This window comes from Phocoena sinus, chromosome 13 (genome assembly GCF_008692025.1).
Source record: "Phocoena sinus isolate mPhoSin1 chromosome 13, mPhoSin1.pri, whole genome shotgun sequence".
Classification (NCBI taxonomy): Eukaryota; Metazoa; Chordata; class Mammalia; order Artiodactyla; family Phocoenidae; genus Phocoena; species Phocoena sinus.
In genome coordinates, this window is record NC_045775.1 from 75,784,791 (window position 1) to 75,805,305 (window position 20,515).

Here is a 20,515-nt window from a genome sequence, read left to right on the forward strand (position 1 = left end):
GGACAATGTGTCGGTTTTCCACATCTAAAATTGGGGAATCCAGTGGAAATTCAAGTCCTCTCCATGAATGAAAAGCTAATTATTCATTTTTTAAAATGAGAGTCAACTACCAGCAGCCTTGCCTTTATTTTTTTCCAGAAAGTAAATACAATTTATTTATACTCCTTTGTACCTGATACACAGTTTGAAAATTAAATACCATCTACAAATAGTTTTATGGTCTGTCTCTCATAAGTTGTGTTCAGTTATATGCCTTCGTTTAGTTCCCCAACTTTTGGAACATAGCTCAAGGCAGCGGCCATACCATTTTTTCATATTAGTATTTGTGTAATATTTTAAGGCTTTCTCTCTCTCCTCATGGGCTCTTAGTCTGTATGAGCACCGCATCTACCTCGCTTCCCACTCATTAGCACACCCAGACATTTCGAAGTGAAAAATAGCAAGCAGGCAAGAATCTTTGATACAAAGGTGCTTGATTCTTTGAATCATGTAGGTCGTGTCCTAGATCCGGGGCTGACATCAGCAGGTGTACCACGTGTGGAATACTGGCCAGTGTCCGTGCTCAATGATTGCTGCCTGTGCCTTGCCAGGTGTTAAGTATTTTGAATGCCTCTAGGTATATATGTGAAACACATTATCAGCTCTGTTGTGTTACAGTTATACGTAAATGTCCATGTGATATTATTATGTGTGCCCTCTCAACACCCTCCCCCCTGTGTTTTGCCAAGTCATGGTAATTAAAGCATTTTTGAATTCTGGAGTTCAGGAGTGACTCATGTTATTTTGGAAGGTAGGGAATTAGATTCACATAATAACTGTATCTCTGTTTCTATTCCTGTTTATATTTTTCTTCCTAAATGCTCAATTTTCTATCCTTCTTTGCCCCTGCATTTCCTGCATATCTCTCCTCTGTACCACCAGCTTGTACCTTCCTCTAGGACTTAAGGATCTCACTCCTCTAACCAGCATCCCTTTGGAACATTTAGGAGTGAGAGGATATATCCCTGCAGATATTACTGTCACCACTAGTAAGCACTTACCGATACCTGACATAGCTAGTAAGAAAGTGTACGGAAGGTTAATTTTTTAAATAACTTTGTAGTCTTTGTGTGTATATATATATTTTGTTTGTTTGTTTGTTTGTTTTGCGGTACGCGGGCCTCTGACTGTTGTGGCCTCTCCCGTTGCGGAGCACAGGCTCTGGACATGCAGACTCAGCGGCCATGGCTCATGGGCCCAGCCTATCTGCGGCATAGGGGATCCTCCCGGACCGGGGCACGAACCCGTGTCCCCTGCATCGGCAGGCGGACTCTCAACCACTGCGCCACCAGGGAAGCCCCTTTGTCTATATTTTTGTCTCCTTTTTCAACTTGGGACTCTAAGGCCCCAACCTAAGATTTGCCTCCTTTCTTAAGATTAATTTAAGATTGCTCAAGAGGCTTTTGATTTTGAGGATATGGAGGATCCTTCAAACTAGATATTATTAAAAACATCTGACTTAGAATGCATAGTGAAGATGATTAAAAATTTTACAAGCAGATTGGGTGTAGTCTCAGGGATCTTTTTATAAACACCAAATCTGATAAGCAGTGTGATTTTGAAGTTAAGCACAAGTTCTTAAAAACCCTCATAGTTATGAAATCTGGTTGATTGGGACTAGTTTTTGGTTGCGGGAAGAATTAAGAGGGGAAGTAGCACAGTATGTAATTATCAAAATCCATCAAGCTGGTAGTAGAAGTGAGCGCTAGAGGTCAAATGGGATTACAAACATGAAGGATTTGTTGAGGAAGTGGTAGGAATGTGGAAGAAATACGGTGGGAAAGCTTTGAACATAAAAACATTAAGCATGACTCCTGAAATTTTTCTTAAATCTTACATTTGAGGTGACTTGCACTGCAGCTAATTAGAAAGCCTTTGGGGATTTTTGTTGTTGTTTTTAAATGAAATGTAGCTTTACCTCTAATTAATGACATGTAATTAATCTTTCAGTTCCTTGTTTAATAAATCTCTTGCAATTTATATTAAGAACATTATGCTTTAAAAAGTAAAAGTACTTTTGTTCACCAACATTTTCTTCTCACTTCTAGAAATCTGTGTTGCAGTATACTACTCCGTTCATAATTGCATCAGTTCTCTAGCATTCCCTGCTGGAAGCTTTTTGCTTTCTATTTTTCATTTGGTTTTACTCTTTGGTTTCTTTCCTCTCCAAAAAGGGGAGGTTAGGGCAATCTCCAGCTTTTAGGTTTTCATACATGTAAGTGATACAGTCCCTCCGTTTTTTTTTGGTTTTTTTTTTTTTTTAATTGTGTTAGTTTGTTCATTTTATTTTCCCAGGGATACATCCGTATAAGTTTCTGAACTTGGCACAAGGTTATTCATAATATCATCTTATTATATTGTCGATGTCTACACTATCTGACTCTTTCTCGTTTCTTTTTTGGTGTTTTTTTTTTTTTTTTACCTTTTTTCTTTTTTTAATTAATTTTTATTGGAGTATAGTTGCTTTACAGTGTTGTGTTACTTTCTGCTATACAGCAAAGTGAATCGTCTTGCACCTTGGGGAACCTCAGAACACTATTGTCACATCCCTCCCTTTTTAATGAAGACCTAGATATGTTTGTAACAAATTGAGTTTAATTTTGAAATAGCATGGTTGTATTGTGTTCTATTTATACTGATTTGATAAGAAGTAAAAACCAAGAAGAAAGAATTATTTTAGAAATTTTTCACAATCTGACTATACAATTTTATTCTTATGGAGAAACAGGATGACATAAAAGGACTTTTAAATTTGTTTTTAAATGAGTCAGAATAATCTGTTTTAGCTGATAATTTTTTTTTTTTTTTTTTTTTTTGTGGTACGCGGGCCTTTCACCGCTGTGGCCTCTCCCATTGCAGAGCACAGGCTCCGGATGCGCAGGCTTAGCGGCCATGGCTCACGGGCCCAGCCGCTCCGCGGCATGTGGGATTTTCCCAGACCGGGGCACGAACCCGTGTCCCCTGCATCGGCAGGCGGACTCTCAACCACTGCGCCACCAGGGAAGCCCTGATAATTTTTTTAATATTTAGACGGTTGTTTGTCAATTAAAAGGAGCCATAGAACACAGAATAGAAATTATCATCATTGTGGCATTTTGTGTATAAACAGATGCATTTGATACCTAAATTCAACAAGCAGGAAAATACAAGATCAAATATACTGCAAACCAAAATAATGTGACAGGTATGGTTGATACATGAGGGCTATGAAAGGTTGCATATCTTTAAATTGTGTATAGGGCTTTTAAATTTTGACCATCAAAATAGTATCTGTATTTCATTGAAAGACCATTTTAATATGTAGATATATAGAGCTAACTTCCCAACACAGGTATTTCCTTATTAGGAACAATAATAGTGGAGTGAACCACAATTTTTACAAATCTTCTAATCTAATCTTGTACATTTTCTTAAATATTATAATTACCTATTTACTCTTATAATCAGGTAATCAAGAAAAGTAAGCATTTAAAAGCCAAATACACATTTTTTTTTAAAAAAATAGGCTTTGATTGACTGTTACTACTTGCATTCTTCTTCAAAGAATGCAGTTGGATGCTGTCTGCTTTTCTGTGAACTAACAATGGTATTTTATTTAATAATAGTGGAGGAATACATAAAACTACCGTTGCTACAGGCAACCGTATAGCTACTACTCATTTGCATTTAGCTAGAGAGATTATAGAAGACCAGGATTTGGTACTTTTACCATTTGTGCTTTTCATTACTTTTGACTCAGAACACTTTCTTTTTTATAAATCACTTTTTTTTTTACTATCTTTAGTATTTGGCTATCTTTGCACATTTTTAATAATAGTTATTTTGAGTATATTTACTTGTTTAAAATCAGATAGTAATACTTTTGATTTTAAGGGTGATACAGCCATTCGTTTCCCAGTAGATTCTTGAATTGATAGCACAGAAGGAAATGATAGGAGACACGTTGGGGATTCCAGATTGTTCTAGGATAATTCAATTTATGTGTGTGTCATGATATTTTAAAAGATATTTCTATAAGAGATCAGTTCCTTAAGGTGATATGAAAACCAGGAGGGACATCATTTAGAATATTATGAAAATGAGGTAATGAAAGCTTTTCCAAGAAGGTGTTGTGCCTGGTATTTCAGAGTATATTGTTATCCTGGGTAGGGTTTTCATTGCTCTGTACTTCCCTCTGTGTTGAAGTAAACTCCTGTAGGGGAAGGTGAGTAGGCAGTTTTCAGAATGGGAAGAACACCCAGTGTGAAGGGGAGTGCTGGGTAAGAGCAGCAGGTGTAGAGACATTCACTTTGAGTTCTTTTTTTCTTTGGCCACTGGTTTGGTTTCTTCTTTGTCCTGTGAAATACTGGCTTGTCTAGTTCAGTGTCTGGACAGCTAATTTCAAGTCAGTGCATAGAAGTGGGGCCTCTTCTTGCAGGGCTTGCAGAAAGATTTGTAGGGAGCGGGGTATAAATTAAAGATGGGACCTCTCTGGCAACTATTGGAAAATTATAAGGTAGCTCAGTAGTCCTTTAAACACTTTTCAGCCTTGTCTCTTCTCCTGGTATCCCTTTCTTCCCCATCGTACCCCTCAGGTTAAAAAAAGAAAAACTGGTTAAGAAAATTATTCGAAGACGCCAGTCTCGGTCTTCATAGCTGAGGTTATTTTTTCTAGGAAATCCGACCAAACTCAGCCTCACTTGACAAACTTGTAATGCTCTTGAGGAGAGAGCATACAAAGCTTCTGTCATTGCCAGACACTCAACTCATAAACAACATAAACCCACTAACTTACGTGGAGTCATTTGTGACTTTTCACTAAAACTGTTGCTGGCTTTGGACTCTGCCTCCCTGTGCCTGTCTCCCTGCAGCTCGCAGGTGCTTACGGACACACTATGCAACAAGAGGTGCCCGTTTCCTTTTCTTTCTCTAGGTCTACAGGGGACATAGATAGCTTACCCCAGGATAGGTGGAAACAGTAAAGCTTACACTGGGGTTTTTCTTCTCAGTACTCATGGATACGAGTGCTCATATTCAGAGTGAACTGTGAACAGGATGAAGAAATGCGAGCGCCCTGACCCCTTTGGAGTTATTTTTCATTGTGGCTAAATTATGTTTTTTCAAGTGTTATGAACTCCCAGGACATCAGTATACACATGTAATTTAAATCTATATCCAAGAAACATGTTTAAAACCAAAACTTTATTTATTTAGTACTCTTAAATCATATATAAAAATGTAAGGAAAACTGAAATTTTTATATTTAACAAAAACTCCCTAACATTCTAAATGCTACTCTTGGGAAGCAGGTGACAGTTCCAACCTCAGCATTAAAATGGGGAGAATGGAACTGAGGAGAAAAATAAATTCAATACGAAGTAGCTTATACTTAATTATAAGTTAATTTGAGTGTTCCACTGCAACAGCAGAAAATTAGATTATAATCGAGTTGAACATTGTGATCACTCGGGTCTTGAAAGAACCTATATCTGTATTGACAAAACAGGTGGCTAAGGTGCATGTAGCTACAATTTAGATGGTTCTAGAGAAGGCCCAAAATGAGTTTGTTGACCATGTAGCATAGATTTTCCACTAGTGCTTTTTGTATGTCCTCAAAGCAAAACTTCACTCTGGTCTTATTTTCATTATATCTGCAGATTTTATAAGATAAACTACTTTTAATTACTCAAGAGATCCAAAAATCTGGAGTTATCAGTTAGCCTTAGCAGTTGTTAATTCAGTAGAATGTCAACTCTCTTTTTTTAGTATGAGGAGTAAAATATAATGCATGTGAGGGGTTTTGTATGTCATGGCTTTAAATTATAATAGCTCCTTTGGGTCACCACCTTTCAGTAAAAGAAACTTTGTTAAAAACACCCCCATTGAATTGCAGTTGATCAGAAAATCTGCCTTACAGAACAAGCCCGTGGTATTTCTAGAGCTGAATTTGAGTTCCTCAAGAGGAGAGACACAAATTGTGCCCCGGACATGAATTGTACCTAAGTATTTACTCAGTAAATACTTAATGAATTAGTTAATCCATAGTAACAAAATTATACAGTATGGCAAATTTAACCAGTCAGAACTTTAAGTTTACCAGCTTACCTGGACTTCACAGCATAAGTCCTTTAACTTACAGAAATTAGGACACGGTTGTAAAGAGCAGCACAAGAGAAGGTATGCTTATCGCACTTCCAGAAGTTGCCCTTATCTTAAACGACACTCACAAGGCTTTACTTAAATGTTTTTATTTGAATTTACTACATAGTCTACATAAATATCGTAAAAAAGGAAGACCCCAACTTTAAAAAGAGGCTATTTTTGTAAATGTCCTTTGGACACCTGGTTTGGAGCTCAGAGCACAGTAAGCACATAAGTTGCCAGAACACATCATGTAGTGAACTTTGATTTCAGAGCTAGCTTGGGAAAACCTAGGTAACCTTATACTAGAAAATTAGTATAGTATCAAACAACACAGGAAAATTATTTGGCTTGAAATTATGTTCTTGTGTTAATACTGGGGAGAAACAGCACATTCACATAAGGATGAAGAAATAATCAGAGCTTTTCTGAAGACACGAGAGCTATGGCATTGGGCAGGTTCTTCACTGCATTTTAATTTTGCTTCAGAACTTATAACTCCTCAGATACAAGGCTGTTACTTTTAATCTTTTCAACCACGATTAACTTCATAACTTGACTCACAGCTGTAATAAAGGAATGAGGAATGGAAAAGGGGGAAGGAGTTTTGAAGTAATGACTGGACAAAAAACAGGGAAACAAAGGAGGATGGGGGCTGCAGAAGGGCTAGGGTGTGAGAGAAAGTGTGGGTGCCTGAGCAGAAATTAACTGAGGTGTTAGCTGTGATGGAGGAAATGGGTCAGGGTGGGGTACAACATTTACTTTGCCCTCAGACGGATGACGTCAGAAGAAAGGCTGTTCTGGGTCATGCCTGGGTCAGTTATTAAGGACAGCTTAGGGAAACATTTGCTGGTCTTTCTCAAGACTTCATGTATTCCTAACTTCTCAGTGTGTCTCTCCAACTATTAACCAGGAGCATTACATCTAATATGTCAAGTGTGAAGTAGTGCTTTCTGAAGTCATCAGATTCTTGGAGTAAAGCACGATGGCTGTCAGCATAATAAATTTAAAACATGGCCTCTACCCACACAGACTTTATAGCATGTCTAAAAACCAAACTAGCTCTTATGACACAATTGGAGAAAAACGCAAGGAGTCAGGGCTTTGTGACTTGAGGTAGGCCTTGAAAAATGGTGTTACTTCAAAAAGTGGACAGAATGGAAGGAATGGTATTACTCAAGGGAAGAGACATGAACCAAGATGCAGTGTTAGAAAGGACACAGAAGGTGGAGAGGATGGTAAGGCATTGATTGTTGTGTGAAGTGGTGGGAAAACTGAATCAGCCAAATGAAGCCAGATAGTAGAGAACCTTTAAAGCCAGAATATTTGTCCACTTGGTTTGGTGGACAATAAAGAGAAGTGTTTGCCCCTGTACAGAGGAGATACATTTTCTCTACCATCATGGCACCTAGGCTCTCATTTGGGAAGGGAAGGATGGTAGGGTTTGAGTGATTCTGTAGTTCTTTTGAAATAGGATGAACTTAATCATAATGATGATGTGGATGAACATGGATCAAAAAAGGGTAGAGGGGCTTCCCTGGTGGCGCAGTGGTTGAGAGTCCGCCTGCCAATGCAGGAGACGTGGGTTTGTTCCCCGGTCCGGGAAGATCCCATATGCCGCGGAGCGGCTGGGCCCGTGAGCCATGGCTGCTGAGCCTGTGCGTCCGGAGCCTGTGCTCTGCAACGGGAGAGGCCACAACAGTGAGAGGCCCGCGTACCGCAAAAAAAAAAAAAAAAAAAGGAGTGGGGGGAGAAATTACAAAGAAGCTTTTGCTGCCTGTTATAAGACCATGATCATCAGAGAAGTGATGCCTCAGACATTTGGTATCACCAGAAAGTAACAATAGAAGATGATGTAAGGAAATCACAGCTTTTGAACATGTATTCTCAAAAGGAAAATGTTTCTCATGGGTGTAAAATTAGATCAAAGAAATAAATGAGTTTATCAGGTTTGTGATCCAGAAACCTAGTCAAGAAATGCCGATTGCCAGGGCAGTTATTTCACCTAAGGTGTTTGCTGTGAGAAGAAGCGTGGTGTCCCAGAATCTGAGTTCAAGGGCAGTTTCAAGTGGTCTAAGAAGATGATGCATTGAAGTGGATCCTCCTCATGGTGAAGAACCTACCTAGCTCCCCAGCAGCTGCTGAACGAATCTGGTGAAAGACCAGTCTCTCTGTAATGCTGCAGTCTAGCTTCAGTGAAGGCCAGGTTATATGCTGGATCAGATAGGCAGTTTTTAAAATGCGTTTTTCTGTAGCAGTGAACAAAATGGGCAAGAAGTGTATCCAAAAAAAGGAGGGAGAGAGAGAGAGGAAAAGAACTCACCACATCATAGGAACTTAAATCCTCCTCTCTTGTTGTTTTAAAGCACTGTACAGTAGCCAGACAGAATGCACCTGCAGAGGGTTTTCGAGTTCAAGAAAGAAGTGGGGGGAAATCCGAACTTGCTTTAGACTGGTTGATAATTATATGGGGCGCTTGCTTTTAGATTTCTTTTTTAATGTACGTAGCCTGTCACAGGGAAAAAGGTTTTGTAAATTCAGTAGTGACTTAGCATTTACATGTTGAATAGTAACTTCAGAAGGTATGTTCTAGACATTGGTCACACAGGTGACCACCGGTGTTAAGAATCTATACTGACTGGTTACTCACTGGCAATCATGCACTGGGAACATGTGGAAAAATGGAAACTCCATTATGTTTTTGGCCTGGGGTCTCACCCCAGTACATAGGTAACGGCTTCCAAAGGAGCTACAGGTAAAAAGCAGGACTGACGGTGACCCTCAGTGGCAGGATGACGCAGAAGGGGAAGACTCGAGCAATAGCAAAGATTGCTAAGACTGAGAATAGCAAGGACATTTGTGAATAAGCATGTGGGGGAGGGGTAGCTAATGACAAGATTTGGTGTTTCATACAACAGGGTAAGTATTATTTTTCAGTACCTTTGTATATTCAAGCAGTATTTACCAAACTTTCTAATTATAAAGTAACTGGGACCCTTGTCAAAATACAGATTCTCAAACCTAGAATCACTTTCTAGGCAGGAGTCTAGGAAACTATATTTTTATATATATATATATATATATATATATATTTTTATACAGCAGGTTCTTATTAGTTATCTGTTTTATACATATTGGTGTATACATGTCAATCCCAATCTCCCAGTTCATCCCACCGCTACCACTCCCCCCCCCCCCCGCCACTTTCCCCCCTTGGTTCCATACGTTTGTAGGAAACTATATTTTTAACAAATGCTCCAGATGAATTATATCCTTAGCACATTTAGGAAGCACTGACTTAAGCCAATTCAGTAAGCCTTAACGTTGACAAATTGTTGTAATTTTTTTAATTTTTTATTTTATTGAAATATAGTTGATTTACAGTGTTGTGTTGTCATAATTTTAAGCTAATGTGTTAGCTTAAAATTAATGGAATTTTCTTGTTCAGGTGATAGATATTTCTGTATCATGTGGCGGTAGAAGTATGATAAATATTAATGTTGACAGGCTCATAATTTTAGGGTTAATAGCCTATCCTTTGGATATTTGTGGAATTTGCCTATCTTGTAAAAGGTATTAGGTACCATCTCGGGGAAGTAAAGACACACTCAGAGCTAAGCTGCATTTGTGCTCCTGGGTGCAGGGTGGCATCTGTCTCTATTCCCACCTCTTCTTTGTTTCTCCTGCCCCACTTTGCTCTTCTTTTTCTCCCTTCTTCTTGTTCTCTCAATTATCTCTCAGAAAGTACAACCTTGATTTACCAAAGTTTTTATCCTAAAACATGAGTTAGCTTTCTAAGTATAAAATGTAAAAACTTGTAAGGTGACCGGGCCTCCAGTTCCATCAGCACTTAGTTTTCCCTTCCAGGTCTTCATCTGAATTAGCTTCATGTGGCCCCAAGTGTCACAGCGTCTTCCACTTGGTTCTAATCTAGCCTCTTGATTTTTGTGTGCCAGCTGCCAAACTAGATGGTCCTCCTACCCCAGTAGTTCCTTATCCTTGGTAATTCTTTATCCCTAGTTACTAGAGAAGTGTTTGCTTTTGTGTTATTTCTCTCTAAGTGAAGCAGTCTGAATACCTTCATCCTGCCTTATCCCGATAGTGAAATATAAAAGATTTTGAATTACAGAACTGAAATTAATATATTAATTATATAATATAATTATATAATATATATTAATATATATTAATATTGAAGGATCCTGATTTTCCTTCTATTCTACATCCCTAACTCAAAGGTGATTTTCTAGTTTGTAGGAGATTATCAGTCCTATGAGGACATTCTTAGTATGTTTGGTATCTGTACTTTCCCATTCTGTCTTCCTTCCAGGAATGCATGTTCTCAAGGAGACTTTCCTCATCTAAGTTCACTTACATGCATCCTCACAGTACTGCAACTTCTGTAGCTGTCTTTGTGCCGTTCAAGTTATAAATAGATAACCACCTTTTGGTGGTTATTTTCTCTTTGGATAAAAATCTCATACATGCAACTGGAGGTTGTTTCTGCTTCTCCAAACATTGTCAGTCTTTTTCCTTTTAGCAAATCTGGTCACAGTTCCCAAACAAGAAAGAAATCACACTGTCCTGCATTTCTCAAAGAGTTTACAATCTAGCTAGACAAGACAGAAACATGTGGAAAGTAAAATAAGTATATCAGACTCTACCCCACAGTGTCACAGCACAGGAATGGTTCAGACAGTAAAACCCAAGTTCCTGGTAAGGAGAGAGTTGATCATCTGTACACTTGTAAACAGATCCAATTGCTTTTCTCTCTGGCACCAAAAAAAAGAAAAAAAAAACAAGACGTTTCTGGCATCTTCTGAAAAAACACAGGCATAGCTATCTACTTCTTTCTCTCATTTGCCTCACAAGTATGTCCCATTGTGACCTCCCTAATTCTTTTGCACAGTCTTGCTTATATGTTATTTTTCTTGAGCAACTTTAGGTTTTCTTGAGGATATTTCTCAGAGTCCTGAGGCAGATAATCAGGACAGCTGACTGCACATTAAGAGGAACCTAGGATCACATCAGAGTCTGGGAACTTCTGCTTTCTAGTCATTAGAGATAGGGATTTGTGTTCGCTTAGGCTCTAGGAATCAGAGTGATTTGTTTTCCCCTCCGTATCCCGGTATTGTCCTTCCAGGTCTCGCCTTTTTCCTGCTGCCTCATCTCCAGTGCCGCTCTCCTCTCCCACTTGCTGTGAGCTGGCAGTAAGGTCAACCAGATGCCCAGTTTTACTCCAGGTGAAAGAACTTAGGCACGGGATACATGTATTGGCAAGATGAATCCTACCCTCAGCTCTCCTGTCCCTGGAGGGGCACAAGCTGAGACCTTTCATTGTCCTGGTCCTGTGGCTCCCTTTGGTTGTGCTCCTTTGCTGATATCAGACCTTTCTTCTTGGTTCTGTTCTTTCAGCTTGAAGTTCTTCATACTTCAAGGTTTGGCTACCACTCTTAGGCCATCATCTGTCCAGTTGGATTTCTGGAAGAGTAAGGGGCTTTCCCCTGAAAGTTGTGCATTCTTCCTGTCCTTCCCTCTCCTTCCTCCTATTTCACCACTTCTGTTGAAACTGCTGTTTCAGAAACCACGTTCCCAACCTGTCAAGCCTCCTCTGCCTGTGGACACGTTATTTTATTTCTTCTTTCTCCTCTGTCCCTTGCCCTCAGGCCCACAGCGAAGTTGTCTTCTACTCCTTGACCTGCTCTGATCACAGGCTTTTGTCCTACCTCCCGTCCTTCTGGGAAGTAAAGTTCTAAAAATGGTCTCTCATACCCACTCGCCACCTTGGAAGTCCCATTCATGAATCGATAGAGCATATTTGCATATTATCAGTAGTCATTGTCTGTCTTACCATACCACATTCAAAGTATTTAAGTTCGTGCAGTTGTGTTTTTAGTAAGAGCTTTGCTGTCTTGTTTGGCTGTTGGCCCTCAAGTCTAGCTTACTTTAGGGAAGCTTATGTCTCAGCCTTTACCAGTAAGACCGGACTTAGACATGAATGTGCACTAAATAGCCCACTAAAAAACTATTTTTATGGAAACTGTGTTCCTAGACCATGCAGATGAATTGGCCAGGCTGTTGGAAGTCGTTGCCAGAGCTCAGATTTGACCTGTGCGTTTAGAATTATCTGTCTGAGCCTGACAGACGTCTGCTTCAGTGGAGTCACAGCACTGATGCCTGTGGTTCTTGTTCAGCCTCCGCAGCTGTTCACTAGTTCAGGATCTGCTTTGTTTTTGCCTGGTTAAAACCTGGTCAAGGTAAAATGTACAGTAAAGTATTCATCTGGAAACATGTCTGATCAGTGTTCATCTGTAAGTAAACCTGCTTTCTTTACTTTCATTTCAGATTTGTCCAATATGTGCGGCATTGCCTGGAGGCGATCCTAATCATGTCACGGATGACTTTGCAGCTCATCTTACACTTGAACACAGAGCCCCTAGAGATTTAATATCCTTTCGAGAGGCAACAAGGGGAAAAGTTGTTTGTAACATTTATCATTTCGATGAATTTTAAGGACGGCATCCCCAAAGAGGAAAACTAACCTCCAGACTATCTTAGTTGATTTAACCTTTTCCTAAGAGTGACTCAGTGTTAAGGTGCAATTTCTTATTTCTCTTTTTCTGTGCTGTGACTGTTGTATTAACCATGCTCAGTAAGTGGAAGTTCCCTTGCTCGTCATCTTTAGTTCGTTACCATCAGACAGTTTGACCGGGTTATAAGTCTTCAGGAGGGTGTTTTCATACGAAAGAGGAAAATGCTAATCCAAATTAAAAGCTCGTTCATTAACTATACGGAGGATGTATTGGCTTGCCACCCCTGTTCTCTGTTGCCTCACCCTGTTATAGGCTGGATGGTGGGCAAGTGTGCATCGTGGGGCTTCCTTCCCTTTTGGAGTTTCCTTCTCCAGAGAGAGCCGTTTCCTGCCCAGTCTCTGAGTAGGATAGCATAAGGTCAGGTTCAGGTCTAAATTCCTTTCCCACTTTCATTTCTGCTTCCCCTCCCAAACCAATCTCATGACAGTTCCTGGCAGTATTCCCTAATAATCGCCAAGAGATTACTGGCCCCCCAGAGTAAGTTAATTTTGTAGACTCGGTGCTTCTGGTTTCAAGTTATGAATTGTTTTTCTGAAACTATCACCTATTAACGTAGGGTTCTGTTCTCATGTAAAGGTTTTAGTGTTCGCTGCAATTTGAAGCAATTCAAGAGCTAATCACAACCTTTCTCCCTGCCAGACTTCATTCTGATTCCTTTGCTTGCCTCCTGGCAATCATAATTCAAGCTTAGACTTATTTGAGGAAGAAACTGGTCTGGTGGTTTTCTTATCCTACAGGTCCCATCCCTTGCTCACAATTCCTAATATTCTAATTAGAAATATGGCCCTTTAGAGTTAGGGGAAGATAAGTGGAAACTAATGGCAAGAAAAAGATATCGACCCATCCTGAGAAGTTAGAATATCAGCCTGGACTGAGCCAGTCTAGGACAAGTACTGAAAGAACAGAGGAACCCACTCTTCCTCTCTCCTAAATGCAGGGGACACTAAAAGCAAAATGAAGAAAGCGGTGCTTGCTTGTTTTTGTTTTTGTTTTTTCCAAGAGAATATGAAGATCCAAATAGGCCAAGAATACTTTAGCCTTAGGGTCACTTCGCATTTTGTATAAAAGAATCCTATAACGAGACCCAGAGTTATGCTTGATCCACGCTTCACTCCATCTTCATGGAGAAGCTGGGCAAATAACTTAAAACCATGCTGTTATCCTGCACTTTTTCAGCAAGTTCAAGGGCCTCTAGTGAAATTAGTATCCATTCAGTAGAATGTCCCGTATCATCTACATGCATTTTTGTAAGATTTTTATGAGTCTTTCATTACCAAGAAAAGATTAACTTATGCAAAATATAAGAATAAGAGAAGTCATGTGTTGCATTTTAGATTACTAACAAGTATTATCATTAAGTTCTAGAAAGCAAAATGTTGGCATAGCAGTTTTCCTGGAAACATAGCTGATTTCTCAGGTACTTCAAGTGCTACTGTGTGGTAATTTTGTTTGACATGAGGGAGTGACTTGTTTCTAAGCCTCTTAAGCACCCAAACTTCTTTTTTTTTTTAACTACTTTGATGGAACTCCTCCTAAAGTGCATTTTTTACGCTTTTTAAAAGCAGAGTGTGATGATCACAACATTGCTTTCTGCAGAACCCAAGGCACTGTCATACCACCATGAAACAGTGTGCATTACGGTGGCGCCTGAGGGCTTCCTGGAGCCGCCACCCACCCTGTCCCCACGTGACTCCTGAACCATCAGCTGAAAAGGCTGGGAAGTCAACACAAAAATAAATCTGTATTATATAGCTGTCTGTTGGCTGCTTTCTTTTTTTTTTTTAATTTTTGTTAGAGTATGCTTGATTTAGAGTGTTGTGTTAGTTTCTGCTGTACAGCAAAGTGAATCAGTTACACATATACATATATCCACTCTTTTTTAGATTCTTTTCCCATATATTGGCTGCTTTGAAAGAAGATCTCCCCTGCTACAATATCTAGTTCACCCAGTCGCCCTCCCCACCCTCTTTGCACACTCACACTCACCTGTGTGGAGGCAACACAGCGTTGTCTTCATGAGTTTTGGCAGCTTTTCGCTCCTCGGGACCTTCTTCAGTGTAACTCACACGCAGGTGCGTCAGATGGTCGAGGCTGCCGGAACTTTGACTTCTTGATAAATGTGCTGTTACTCTCTCTGTGTCCACCTGTACAGGAAATTCAAATCTGGTTTTCTGCTTAGCAGCAGCATTGGAAGAAAAAAAAAAAACTTGACAGATTAAAACTAATAGCCAGAAGGAGTCTTTTACTCCTGAATTTAAATTATTTATACTGTTCGGTTCTCATTACAGATGGTCATTGAGATTTGATTAGCCTGTATATTAGCACAGTTCTCACCAAATATAAAAAATTGCTGGTTATTATTTGTGGTTACTTCGGTTTGAGCATATATGGAATTCAATACTGAGTTGAGGGTAAGAGAATGTCTCACCCCTGGTGTCTGACCAGGCAATGCCTCTCACCTCGTTTGGCAGTGTTAGGAAGGAACTTCTTCCCACCTGGAGAAACTTTTTTTTCTCTTTGAAAACACACACACATGCACAACATATACACACAGTATACACATACTCACATGTTGCTTTATATTTGAGTGTCTTTTTTTAGAGTTAATAGCCCTCATAGATAGAGTTGTACCATTTGTATTCTAAATGAAATGTGCTATTTTAAAATGCTTATAATTGGGAAATCTGCATGTCTATCTCGCAAGAGGACTCGAGTGATTTTTTTTTTTTTTCTTTCTATGAAATACTTCAGTTTTTTCCTTAACTTTGGAGTTATGATGAATCGAGTGGTGTTCGACATGTACGTAGAATGTTTCACCCTGGCCGGGGATTGGGAGGTCCTCGTGCACGTAGATCAAACATGCACTTTACTAGCAGTTCTACTGGTGGACTTTCTTCTTCTCAGAGTTCATATTCTCCAAGCAATAGGGAAGCCATGGATCCTATAGCTGGTAAGTTAGTTTCACATTAATAAAGGAAATGGCTGGAGATGGTGGAGCTCCCTTTAAAAATTTTTGGTAGGATCTGTATTCTTAGTCTCTTATCACACGCCACATGTTCCTTGACAAAATTCCTCTAAATTTTATAAGTATAAAACATGTTTAAAGTAGACCACATAAAGTAGTTCATATTATTTTGGCATTTCTTTAAGTACTTAGAGGTATAAGAGAATAAGGAACAGTCAATGTTCTATTTGTGGCCTCCAGTGAAACCCAAGAAAGTCATAGAAGATGTCAGAGTTGAAAGACCTGCAGAATTTCATGGCTCAGCCTCCACAAGCACACAGATAAGAAAATTAATTGACAGGACTAAAGAATTAAGCTCTTCTCATGGAAGAAAGTCAAGTAGGAGTGTCTTGTCCTTGCCTTGATTTGAGAACTATATTATTGTGGAACATTCATGTTTTAATAGCTTGGGAAAATCTTACTTTAAAAAACATTTGGGGGCTTCCATGGTGGCGCAGTGGTTAAGAATCCACCTGCCGGACTTCCCTGATGGCGCAGTGGTTGAGAGTCCGCCTGCCGATGCAGGGGACACGGGTTCGTGCCCCGGTCCAGGAGGATCCCACATGCCACAGAGCGGCTGGCCATGGTCGCTAAGCCTGCGCGTCCGGAGCCTGTGCTCCGCAACGGGAGAGGCCACAGCGGTGAGAGGCCCGCATACCGCAAAAAAAAAAAAAAAAAACAATCCACCTGCCAATGCAGGGAACATGGGTTCGAGCCCTGGTCTGGGAAGATCCCACATGCCGCAGAGCAACTAAGCCTGTGTGCCACAACTACTGAGCCTGCGCTCTAGAGCCCGCGAGCCACAACTACTGAGCCCACGTGCCACAACTACTGAAGCCCATGCGCCTAGAGCCCGTGCTCCACACAAGAGAAGCCACCGCAGTAAGAAGCCCACACACCACAACGAAGAGTAGCCCCCGCTCGCCACAACCAGAGAAGACACGCGTGCAGCAACGAAAACCCAACACAGCCAAAAATAAATAAATAAATTTGTTATCTAAAAAAAAAAAAACACACATTTGGGGCTTCCCTGGTGGCGCAGGGGGACACAGGTTTGAGCCCTGGTCTGGGAAGGTCCCACGTGCCACGGGGCAACTAAGCCCGTGTGCCGCAACTACTGACCCACGAGCCACAACTACTGAAGCCTGTGTGCCTAGAGCCCGTGCTCCACAACAAGAGAAGCCACTGCAATGAGAAGCCCACGCACCACAGTGAAGAGTAGCCCCAGCTTGACGCAACTAGAGAAAGCCCGCGCACAGCAACAAACACCCAATGCAGCCAAAAATAAATAAATAGGAAAAAATTGTTTAAAAAGAACAACAACAACATTTGAACATGTAGTTCATAGCCAAGCCACCGATCTCATGCACGGCCAACCTGGGAAGCCAGCAGCAAAACACAAGGTTTGACAGTCAAAATGTCAGAAGTCACTGTAGCCTGAGACCCTGAAAGATACAGTAAGCGCTGGCAGGCAGTAAGAGTCCAGGGAGCCTGTACAAGTCCGAAATGTGTACGTACAGTGGAACGCATACCTGAAATGCAGCTGAGTATACATCTGTCATCGAAAGTAGGAACAGTGTTATTCATAAAATCTTCCTTAAAATGTGAGATATTCAGTGTAAAATCGTTTTTTTTTTTTAATAGATTTATTTATTTATTTTTGGCTGCGTTGGGTCTTCGTTGCTGTGCACGGGCTTTCTCTACTTGCGGCGAGCAGGGACTACTCTTCGTTGAGGTGCTTCTCACCTCAAGGCTTCTCCTTTCAGTGGCTTCTCTTGTTGTCAAGCATGGGCTCTAGGTGCGCAGGCTTCAGTAGTTGTGTCAAATTGGCTTCAGTAATTGTGGCTCACGGGCTCTAGAGCACAGGCTCAGTAGTTGTGGTGAACGGGCTTAGTTGCTCTGCGGCATGTGGGATCTTCCCAGACCAGGGCTCAAACCCATGTCCCCTGCATTGGCAGGCAGATGCTTAACCACTGCGCCACCAGGGAAGCCAGTGTAAAATCTTAATTTCAAATGTGCTTTGGGCATTTGGATGTGCAGTAAGCCCCAAAAAACTGAGTTTTGGGAATTTTAAAAAATACTTCTTCATCCAAAAGTATATTTACCTGCTGTCTTTGGTAGCAGGCTCTAAAAGTTAATGTGATTTCTGGGGGCAAGATTCACAGTTGAGACACTTTCTCCATTCAGTTTTTTTCTGTCAGTGAAAATTAGTTTATGTTAGTGATGGACTATATGAAAGATTGGTGTTAAGAGCCCCTGGAATAAAACTACAGTGAGCAGTAAGGCAGAAATGTGCCCTGGAAATGAATTTTAATGGTGAAGAGCTTTGCCAGCCTAGTAATGTTGAAAGGGCAATCATCAAATCCATGTAAGCCAGATAGACCCTCCACGTGGGAGAAGGCAACTACTGCACCTCACTTAGATGACAAGGCAGGGACAGAGAGCCACCTGGCTTCTGATGAGCACAGCCTTGTCCAAACAAGAGCGTCTAAATAGGCTGTACAGTCAGGAGCTAATCAGCTTCACTGGGCATCACCGGTGGTCCTCACTGCAGTGGTGCTCTGGGGCTCTCAAACAGCAGTACCAGAAGGTTCCAGAGAAAGAAGGCAGAGGCAAGTGTACAACCGTCACAGTTAGAAATGATGCAGGTCTCTTGGATTTAATTCTAAAGGGCATTCAATCATTAAATAAATGTTTGAGTGCTTACTATGGGTCAGGTGCTGTTCTAAGAACCAGGCATATCGTAAACAGTAGGCTTGATCCGTGCCTTCATGGGGCTCATGTTGAGAGGGTTTTTGTTGTGTTTGGACCAGCAGATGAGCCACCTTCGCTTACTAAGATACTAAGAGAAAGTGTAACTAAATCAGCCCATTATGCAGACAACTTGAAAAACAATTTGCTATGTTTTGCTTAAGAATAATTGTACGTGAGCTAATATTCATATGTATTTGCGTTTCCCGTACACAACACATACACAACTCTTGCCTCTAGGAGGCATCCTAAAAGGTATTAAGCTCCAAGCTGGAACTGTATGTTGCCACAGGTACCTTCCTGTTGACAGTCATTTTTAATGTTCCTCTGGTAAAAGAATGATCTGTAGCATTTTGTTTTCCTCATATTGAAGTAGACATTAACGTCTCCATTTCCATTGGCAGAGCTTTTATCCCAGTTATCAGGAGTGAGACGTTCTGCAGGAGGACAGCTTAATTCCTCTGGCCCTTCAGCGTCTCAGTTACAGCAACTGCAGATGCAGCTGCAGCTGGAACGACAGCACGCCCAGGCAGCACGGCAACAGCTGGAGACTGCACGCAACGCAACCCGGCGCACTAACACAAGCAGTGCCACCACTACAATCACACAGTCCACGGCGACAGCCAGCACAGCTAACACAGAGAGCAGTCAGCAAGCTACCCAGAGTTCCCAGTTTCTTTTAACAAGGTAGTTCATCTATTAATGTAACTTTGAGAAGTAGTATTTTATTAGCACCACGCAGACTGAGATGACCTTTTCTCTTTTGTGCTTATATGTGTTCTTAAAGACTCAGCCTTGGATCAAACCATTAAAACTCACAGATCTCTAATCAAAACTGTATATTCAGTATTTCTTTAAAAATATGAAAAGTAATAGTTTATTTTAGATGAACTAGGAATGCTGATGGTCCTGTTCTAACGGTGTATCATCATCTGATATGAATTTCTTTTCCCATATTGCCCATAAAATGTAAACATCGTATCATTACATATATGGGACATACTAGGTACATTTATTGTCATAATTAACATTGCTGTCTTTTTATTGCCAGTTTCAGTCTGCTGTGAAATATCCAAAAGTACAAGAGAAGATTTTATAATGTGGTGGTTTTCTCCTGAGAATTTCTAAAGAAGTGGAATTTAAGTTTCTGTGGTTAGCGTACACAAAATAACTATTTAAAAAAAAATGGTTCACCACAGTGTAAAAAATACTTAGTACACACAGTAAATGGCTCTGCTGGAAGGAGTAGAGTTCTTATTTGCTTCTGAAAACTACCATTAGCAACCAAATATGTTCCTCTGCTGAGGCCTCGTAGGCATTTTATGTGACTTTTAAAAATAAAAGAATTTTAGAAAGAGCAGTAATGAGTAGGCTCAGCAGGTAAAGAACCTGGACCAATTTGGACTTTTAATGGAATAGAGAGGAATATAAAGTTAAAAACTGTGACACGAAGAAGAAAATTAGTGTAATATATCAGTTACCTCCAAAAAGTAATGTGTGTGACAACTAGATGTTAGAAGAAAACACTGTTTCTGTGGATATTTCTTTTATCTCATACTTTTAAACATCTCTGTTAGTACAGTGGCACGTGTGTATAGTTGTAAATAACACATTGTTGATGCAGAATAAAAACTGTTTGCACATCTCTGCAAATAGGACCCCTGTCAAGAGCCCCAGCTTTTACTAGTTTGGACCTTAGGCAAGTCACTTCACTTCTCCAAACCTCAGTTTTATAATATCCCATGAGTTTTGCCGCATTAGAATGAGAATTGTTTTGAGGATGAAATGGAGTACAGGTATGTGTATGGTCTGGCTCAGTATCTGGCATGTAATAAAAGCCCAGTTAATGGTACTTATTATCATTTGGTGCGGATCTAAGGAGGAAGTTGCAAGTGGAAAATTTACCTTTGTATTATCTCTGCAAAGTGAGTAACTGTGCCTGATTGATTATCACCTTCAACGCAGAGGAAGCACAGAGCCACAGATCTAGGTACCTGCCTCAGAAAGG

General features: G+C 40.4%; 1 protein-coding gene across 3 annotated transcripts in view; it reads left to right on the forward strand.

Annotated features, from left to right (window-relative positions):
* KCMF1 (potassium channel modulatory factor 1) overlaps positions 1–20,515 on the forward strand; it is a 76,418-nt gene that overhangs the window by 51,216 nt on the left and 4,687 nt on the right. For all 3 annotated transcript variants that reach the window (XM_032652065.1, XM_032652063.1, XM_032652064.1), the window contains 3 exons: positions 12,505–12,606; positions 15,528–15,702; positions 18,912–19,194. In XM_032652065.1, coding sequence (XP_032507956.1) covers positions 12,505–12,606; positions 15,528–15,702; positions 18,912–19,194 — 560 coding nt within the window. The remainder of the gene's footprint in view (positions 1–12,504; positions 12,607–15,527; positions 15,703–18,911; positions 19,195–20,515) is intronic.